General features: G+C 52.8%; 1 protein-coding gene across 1 annotated transcript in view; it reads right to left on the reverse strand.

The window, feature by feature from the left end:
• The window catches only part of EBF4 (EBF family member 4), a 69072-nt gene extending 60373 nt beyond the window's left edge, over positions 1-8699 (reverse strand). The window contains exon 1 of the mRNA XM_007960014.2: positions 8563-8699. Within this exon, the coding sequence (XP_007958205.1) occupies positions 8563-8699 (137 nt within the window). The remainder of the gene's footprint in view (positions 1-8562) is intronic.
• Between the last annotated feature and the right edge of the window lie 313 nt (positions 8700-9012).

Here is a 9012-nt window from a genome sequence, read left to right on the forward strand (position 1 = left end):
AAACACGCCAGCCACTCCTCGGAAGGAAGATGGGGCAATCTACTTCCGTAGTGATACTGCCTCAGAAACCCAAGGAGGGGTCACTATGAGTTGGGGCCGACTCGACGGCACATAACAACAACAAGCCCTGTATCATAGGCAATGCTTCCTCTCCCACCAAGCCCCTTTGGCCAACATCAATCAGACCTTGTACCTGGCTGCCTGCTGGCTCCTGCTGGGCTCCTGGGAACTTAGGACCAGACTTGAGGAGTTTGGCCTAAGCCCCAAGCCAAGCTCCCTTCATCCTCACTTCATTCCTTTCACAGGAAGGAATTCCCAGGAAAAAAGGGCACAGGGACTAGGGGTGGGAGAAGAGAGGGGGGGCCCCTGGGATCTGTGGACAAGCCTCCAGTGCTGCTAGCTGAGGGGGCACAGAGGGGCTCCCCTGCCTCTCAGGCCTGTGTCCTGTCCCAGAGCATCCTCTGGCTCAAGTCCACACCCCTGAGCCTTCACCTTCTCTGCCTGCAGACCCTGGAGCATCACTCTGCCCTTCCCCCCTGCAGCTGGACAGGTCCTCCCTGGTTCACAGTGAAAAGGGAACCCTGGCTGGAGGTGGTCCGAATCTCCCTACACCCATCCACACAAAGCAATGGCTAGTTTTTAACTCCAGAGGCAGGATCACTAGCTTGAACAACAAAAGAACAATATTAACAATGGCCCAGCCTGTGCAGACAAGAGGAAGACTGTGGAATGGGCAGGATCCCTGCTGGGCACAAACAGGGGTGTTCAACGTCTGTGGCTATCTCCAGCTTACATTGTTCATACCCCTGTCTGCTGTGGGACTTGGAGGGAAATCAAGGTAAAATGAGAAAAGGTTTTGCTTTAATGTCATCCTAATATTCCTTAAGAACAAGAGATAGAAAATGACAACAGGAGCAGCCAGCTGGGAGAGATAAGAGGAGCAAGAAGCGATAGGGAGAGCCAGGTCTGGACTGTGCCTTCCTTCTCCCTGTTCCCCATTGGCACCTCCATCCCCAATGCACAGGGGTGATCAATCAGTAGCCGTTGAATGGAACTACAAGGCCCAAAGGGAAAGAGGTAGGGAGGGGACAGTTTTGCTCTTCTCCCCTTGGGAATAGCTGATGCTCTTGTAATGAGAAAACAAACCAAGATTAAAGAACAGGAAGAGAACAACATAGAGATGTACTCAAACAACCTAGGAGATAGATACAAAGGATGCTGAGTAGTCTGAGCCTCTGGGTGCGTCCTGGGTACAGAGATGTGCAGGACACAGGTGGGAGGTAGGGCCACTGTCTGCTCTCCCAAAGAGAGACAGAGATATGGATAAAAGCCAATGATTCTGATCTAGTGGTGTCCAAAGTGGGGCTGCCCCAGACAGCCACTGGGGTGTGGGGAGAAACTTGAAGGATGTCCACTGATAATCTATCTTTTATCTAAAAGATGGGGGAAAGTAGGAGATGAGTCTCTAAAGTCAGGAGAGGCAAGTGTTTTAATTGGTTCACCCAGAAGATCCTGGGACAAGGATTCAAGTGCAAGTAGCTTTATTTGGGAAACATTGGCAGGGGAGTGGGAAGTGAAACAAGGAGGCAAATAAAGGTGAGAGAGCTTGGGACCCACTTCCGAAAGGTCATGGCCATGAAAACCATATGGAGGGCAGTTCTACTCTGAAACATATGGGATTGCCATGAGTCGGAATTGATTTGTCAGCAACTGATTTGGTTTTTTGTTTTTATCAACCAGTTACCACCGTAGGCAACTGGGGCTTGATCCCACTGGGGAACTCTGGCAACAGTATAGAACACGTGCCTCAGAGTCATCCCACCCAAGGGAAAGGTGAAGGAGCTGGGGTATTTATTTATCCACAAACACCAGTTAGTCATTGGTTGAGGGCTTTTGGTGTTAATTCTCAGATACTCTGGGCTGCCTGCAAGTGGGCAGAAAAGCTCCTGCAACTGGAGAAAGCGTTCAGGCAAACGGAAGCAGATGCTGGCAGCTGAAGTAGGTCCTTTACCAAGAATCCTGAGGGATATGAGGACCCCTGGGTGGTGCTAACTGCTTAAGAGCTCAGCTGTTAAATAGAAAGGTTGAAGGTTCTAGTTTACCTGGAGGCACCTTGGAAGAAAGGCCTGCAATCTACCTCTAAGAAATCAGCCATTAAATACTCTAAGGAGCACAAGTCTACTCTGATGCATGTGGGCTTACCAAGACTGAGTCAGAGTCGCCTCAAGAACACTGGTTTTGGGGGAGACATGGGTAGGGTGCGATCTATCCAGAGGCATGGACTATGACAGAAGCCAATAAAGCTACAGCCTGGAGGGCCTGAGTTCAGCTTGGCAGGTTATCAGTTTATGACAAATAAAAGTAAGCACAACTCACCTGACACATGAATTGATGAAGCCATAATTTAGACACCTCTCATCCACTTAGCAGCATTAGTGAACAAAGCAGGCCACACAGGCACCTTTTTCACATAAATGCAGCTTTCTTCACTAAGTGACAAAAACAGCCATGTTAACTGTCTTTGTAAGACTCCAAAATGGGTTACACACTTCCTTGCTTTCTTAAAAAGATCGTTTTTGACAAAAAGTTCACGTTTTCCTGTCAAATCGGGTGTGTGTGTAGGGGTGGGTAGTGCTGAGGCATTGGGGCATTTGTTCCTGTGCTAAAGAACCCAAATTGGAGAGAGGAGAGTGCTCGTTTTCATTTTCCCACCATGCCCCACTCACCCTCGTCCCATGGTCTGTTCTGAAGTAGACCAAATGTTAAAGGAGTCTGTGACCCAGGTAAGCATCAGTCTGCAGACACTTTTTGGTTGGAGGAAAGCTGCCACGTAGCAAGCAGGGTTGTCTGTGGGCTTTTGGAATCCAGGTTAATGTGAACATCAAGGGCAAGCTGACTGACCTTCAGAGCTTGAACCATGCATGTGGCTTGTGCACCAGAGGACATGGGGTGCCTGTGAGGACACATTGGATCTGCAGAGTTGTCCGGCTGCTATTGCTGGGCACTCTCAGCCTGTCCCTGGAGGGTTTCCTTCAAAAGGCTACACAAGATGCCTCAGGCCCTGCTTGTGGCAGCTGCTGGACCTTGCCACACTACCTAGAGAAACCTAGCCTCGCTTACAGCCTGTACTCTCTCCTCAGAAGGCCACTTGTGTTCTTCACATCCTCCACTACCAAACCAGTTGTCCTTGAGTCAGCTCTGACTCCTGGCAACCCCACGTGTGTCAGAACAGAACTGAGCTCCGTAGGGATGTCAAGGCTGTGACTTTCAGAAGCAGACTGCCAGGCTTTTCTTCTGAGGTGCCTCTGGGTGGGTATGAGCCACCAACCTTTCAGTTAGTAGGCAAGTGCTTAACCATTTGTGTTACCCTGGGGCTTTTTTCTTTGACTAAAGACTTATTATAAATAAGACCAACTTACCAATAACCACCTCAACTCCTGCAGAGGACAGTGGGCAAGGCTGGAACCTTGAGATCTACCCAGAGACACTCCCAGACCTTCCATCTTCCTTCTTCACCCTAAATCCTAAGTCCTGCCAGCCTTGACAGCCCAGGCTTCCTGGCCTGGGGCTGATCAGTCTCGAGTCTGAGGTGCTGGGGAGATGGGGACAAGCCCGGAGGTCCCTGGCAATGTTGATGCCCACTGCCACCCATCCCCAACTCCCACACCTCCCCCAGGAGGTGGAAGGAGCAAAGAGTGTATGTCTCTTGCATCTCTCCCCTTGTCTCTGATTTCCCTAAAGTCTCTCTCTGCTAATTCAGCTCTTCTTTTCCCTGTTCTGGCATGACTTCTAAGTCCCCTCCTTCTTGGTGCTCCTCCCCTTCCTTTCTTCTACATTCTCCCTTCCTCCAAGCTTCCCATTAGCTCCTACTCTCCCCTGCAGGAATCTCTTAGGCTCCTGGGACTATTGATAATCATTCAGCTGTTGTTGTTGTTGTTATGTGCCGTCGAGTCGGCCCCGACTCATAGCGACCCCTCCTTGGGTTTCCAAGGCAGTATCACTACGGAAGTAGGATTGCCCAACCTTCCTTCCGAGGAGTGGCTGGTGGGTTTGAACCGCCAGCCGTCTGGTTAGCAGTCAAGTGCTTTAGCCACTATGCTAATCATTCAGCTAGACCCGGCTATTCTTGACCCCAGCCAAGATTCACTGACCTAGCCCTGCCCAGCCCCTGATGTGGCCAGAGCCTGACTGAGCTGTAGACCAGGGAAGACAAAAGCAGCAGTGAACTGGGACACATCCATCTCAACAATGCAGGCAAAGGAAGGGTCTGGTGCTGGGGTAGTTTCCAGATCCCAGGTCCAGAGGATCCTGCTGAAGAGAGGGCTTCGTGGCTGAGGAGGCTTCATAGACCTTCCTCCCACTGCCCTAGGAACTGCCTCAGTTCACTTGCCCCAGGAAACTGCTTCAGCAACCAAGGTCCCCGGAGGAGGTGAGGGGCGAGGGAGAGGCTCTCACTAACCTGTTCTCTCACTCTGCCTCTTGCCCTCATATTGCCTTCCATCCCACTTCAAGATCATCACTCTACTTCTCTCTGCCCACCCTCCCACCACTCATCCACAGGCCTGCCTGCCAGGCCTAGGCTGAGGAGCAGCTATTAATTATTAAAGCAAACAAAAGCATTTCCTAGCAGGGAGGCTAGCCTGCAGCTGCTTACAGGAAAGCAGTCCCAGCTGGCTTCCCTCTCAGGGGCACTGCTCCTGCGCTGGGGCCGGATCCGGGGGAAGACTGGCCTGGGTCTTCCAGGGGTCTCTTGAAGTGGGAGGACTGGCCTGGGCCCACCAGGGGTCTCCCCAGGCTAAGAAGAACAAGGGAAGGAGAAGGGAACTTCTGTGCTGAGCTCCCCAGCAGGAAGATTTGAGTCTGCAGGGAAGCCTGAACATGGTGAGCTGGGACTGGACATATGAGTCACAGAGACAAAGGCCTGTTGGCTCAGTGCAGGGAAGTTGCCACAATGACCAGGGGTCCTTTTGCAGGGCTCCTTGTCCCTGGATCCCTACAAGGGAGACCCTGCTAACCCTCAACACCAGCTTCCTGTTGCCTCCATTTTAAGAGTATGCAGTGCCCCCCTTCCCTCCCTGCCCCTCCTTTGCCCAGAACTTTCCTACCTACTGGCAGAGCCTCCCTCGCTGATCTTAGGCTCTGGACCTTCTCCTCCTTACCCACCTTCTGTGAAACCTTGACCTTTTTAAACTGGGAAACGGTAGATGCTCTAGTACCTGGTACCTGCTCCAATACCTAGTACCTGCTCCAATACCTGGTACCTACAGATCAGGTGAAACCTGGAGACCACAAGGCTGGAACAAGGAGAGCAACAGAAAGGGATTTCAGGAGTCTTTCAGGACACACTTCTGCTTTCTCCAGCACAGAGTTACTGACCCCTTACTGACCACTCAAGCATGCCCTAGGTGCTGGGAACATAAGGATAAATAAGGCATCATCCTCGCCTTAGAGGAAGGCCCAGACTGGTAGGGCAAGAACCAGCACAGGCAGGAGAGCAGACTGGCCTGTGGGAAGCATCCTCATCACGTACTAAGAATTGTTCCACTAGCTATAGGTAGCAGGGACATAGAGAAGGTGCCAGGGTGGAGTGGGTCCTGAAGACTAGTAAGATTTTATTCAGTGGGTGTGTGGGTGCTGATTGATGTGGGGTGGGAGGACTGGTTCATGAGACAACAGGAAGATAGGACTTAGTAGTGCAACAGCTAGTTCTCCAACATTGCTGAATTCCAAGTATCACAGAGGCTGAGAAGGAAAGTTGGGGTCAGACTGTGATGGGCCTGAATGCTGAATATGTGGGAGGAAGTGGGAAGTCACTAAAGTTCTTAATGACTCAAGAGACATGATCAGGGAAGTCCTTTGGAAATATTGCTCTGGTCCCAGGTGCATGAAAGATAGATTTGGGGAAAGATGAGAAGCTGAGGCCAGGACAACAGGCTAGGAGGCTTAGATGGTCAGCCAAGGAAGTTATCTTTCAAGCCAAGGAGGAAGGTGGTGGAGGGCCAAGATGTTTCACTGGTAAGAGTGGTGGCTGTGGGCACTGAGATTGGTGGTAGGACATAGAAGGGAAAATCCATAAGCCTTGACAAGCAGGTGGCCGTGGGGTGAAGACAAGGAAGGCATCCAAGACAACTCTAGATCCCAAGCAGTGGGAGTGGGGTGGGGGTGGGGATGCTACTATGAAAGCTTCTCAGGGATGAAGGGGAGAGATTGGAGGGGGCTGGGGTACAGAGAAAGGGAGTTTTGTTGTTGTTGTTGTTGTTGTTTTAAGACCTGAGCAGAGAACTGACTGAGGATCAAGATACAAATGGGAGAGATGACAGACAACATCAGGAAGAAAGAGGAAAAAGGATTAGACCATTCTCCTGTGGAAGGAGGGGGCCCTAGAGTCAACCAAACATGGTGACGGGAGGCCCAATCTGTGTCCTGAGACACAGAAGTCTGTGGATTTGGGGAGGAGCAGCTCAGGCCTGAAGAAAAGCCCCTATTCAAACTGGAGAAGCCTTCTGAGTCCCAGAGATGGAAATCCAATCCCAGCACTGCCAGCAGCCTGAGCCTCTGGGGTGAATGTCACCCCCCACACTTCCTATACCTCACACAGGCTGTACAAGGGTACTACCTCCTTTGTGGGAGCTCTGGTAGCATAGTGCCTAAGGCACTTGACTGCTAGCCAGAAGGCTGGTGGTTCAAACCCACCAGCCACTCCTGGGAAGGAAGGTTGGGCAATCTACTTCCGTAGTGATACCACCTCAGAAACCCAAGGAGGGGTCACTATGAGTGTATGAGTCAGGGGTGACTCAATGGCACATAACAACAACACCTCCTTTGTACCTGCTTTCCCCTCATTAAACCTGCTGGCTCTGGAACAGAAAACTAAAACCAAACTCACTGTCATTGAGTGGATTCGACTCATAGTGACCCCTCCTTGGGTTTATGAGGCCGTATCTCTATGGAAGTAGATTGCCCAATCTTCCTTTCGAGGAGTGGCTGGTGGGTTTGAACCGCCAGCCTTCTGGTTAGCAGTCAGATGCCTTAACCACTATGCCACCAGAGGGTAAGGTCAAAGAGCAACAGGAACTTTAAATCCCAGAAGCCCTACTGGACCTTACAACCTACTCTTACTAGGAGCACTTTCCACACAGTCAGTGGTGGCAGTGAAGATGGGACTATGTTAAGAAATGGACCATCTCAAGTTAAATAAAAAACCAAAACCAACAGAAAAACATTGCAGTATGTATAGCACAGGAAAAACACATTAATGGGAAGGAAACACACTAAAATGTTGACAGTAGCTGTGTTAGAGGGGTGAGGTTTTGTTGTCTATTTTCCAATTTTTCTGGAATATAATTATATCACTCGTAAAACTTACAGAAATTCATCCATTTATCAGACACTTTCTAGACCTGAAGAGATGAGCTCCAGACTGAGTCCCTTGGGTACCCCCTGAGGCTCAGCCATGAAAGGACATGTGTGCAAGACACAGTTTCATGAGCATGAAACAAGGTGCGTGTCTGTGACACAGAACAGAGTGAGGCGGCAGCTGCACTACGAACAGTGTCCCCTGGACAGGACTGGGGATGTGAGTGCGTGGCCCACCTGCCCCTGCGCTGTCCTGGCAATCCCCTATCAGTTAGCTGTTCAAGCTTCTGGACAAACAGCTGCTCAGTCCTTCTGGGCAGCCCAGTTCTCACCCTGCCCCAGGAGTCTCCAAAGTCAGCACCTCTCTAGTACTAACTGCTTAAAACTCCCCATGGGCTGTCTCAACATCGCCCCCACCAGCACCACCCAGGATCACAGCTATTCATACAAAAAACCCAGAGTCCAAGTGCCCTGGGAGGGCAGCTCAACAAGCTTTTAAAGTTCTCTTCCACACACCGAATCCATTCCCTAGAGGCTACCTGCCGACTCTTGAAAAGGAGTCAGAGGAGATGGATGTGGATGCTGGGCTTCCCAATGACCCCCTGCCTCCAGCAGGACCCATGAAAAACACATCTTGAGGAGAGCCTGGGCCATTAGCAGCCCAGCCCCACTCCTAACCCCTATCACTCCAGCAAAGCCAACTAACTGCCCACCTCATTCCTTCCCTACTCTTCAGCCCCGAGCGGTTTTTCTGGCTCTGTGCATCCCCACCCTCCAACTCTGAGGGGCGTGGGAAAGGAGAGAGGATCCGCAGAATTGGACCAGGGAAGGTAGGGGAACTGCACGGGAAGGGAGGGTGGCAGTTCCTTCCACAGCTGATATTGGTGGGTCAAGGCCCAGGGACTGCGTGCAGCGGAGATACATCATCCTTCAGAGCCGTGAACAGCCCGGCCAGGTGGCGTTCCCTGCCGCGCCCAACTAGCGACAATCAGAAGTCAGAGCCGGGACAGCCGGGAGTGGAAGAAGAAGCCCCGCCCCACATCCTCAGGAGGAAGCATAGGCGCTTGGGACAGGGTGGGCGGGAAAGCTCGTCTGGATCGTCCAGAGTTAGGGCTCCCCCCACGCGCGCCCCAGCAGCTGAGCAAGCTGAGCCGAGGAGGTGCGGAGCCGTCCAACCCGCGCGCACGGTCCCGTCCGCCCGCTTACCTCTGCGCCGCGGTGCTGGCGTCCAGAATGCCCGCGCCCTGCATCCAGGAGCGTACTGAGCCCAGGCCGGCGGGCAGCAGCGGCTCCTCCTTCAGGTTGAGCCCGCCACGGGGCAGAGAGTCCTGCGCCGGGAACATAAGGGCGCGCAGTCGGTGAGCGCCCCCACCGCTGGGAGCTGGTCGCGCGTAGTGTGTGGGCGCCTCAGCTCAGCCCGAACCGACGGCACCGAACGCCGCTAGGAGCGCACCGCAGCGCCGAGTCCCGGCGGCTCAGTGCGCGCTAGCCTCTGGGCGCTCCCTCGAAGAAAGCGGCTTCGCAAGCGCCGCGCTGTCCCCTCCCCTCCCGGGGCGCCGGGCGGGAGGGGAAGGGATTCCCTCGCGGCCTGAGTGCCGGCGAGCGCGCGGGCTGCGAGCGGGCGGGGAGGGCGGGAGCGGAGCCCGCACCCGGTCC

This window comes from Orycteropus afer, unplaced genomic scaffold (assembly GCF_000298275.1).
Source record: "Orycteropus afer afer isolate SDZICR_OR568_19922 unplaced genomic scaffold, OryAfe1.0 scaffold00020, whole genome shotgun sequence".
NCBI classification, from domain to species: Eukaryota; Metazoa; Chordata; class Mammalia; order Tubulidentata; family Orycteropodidae; genus Orycteropus; species Orycteropus afer.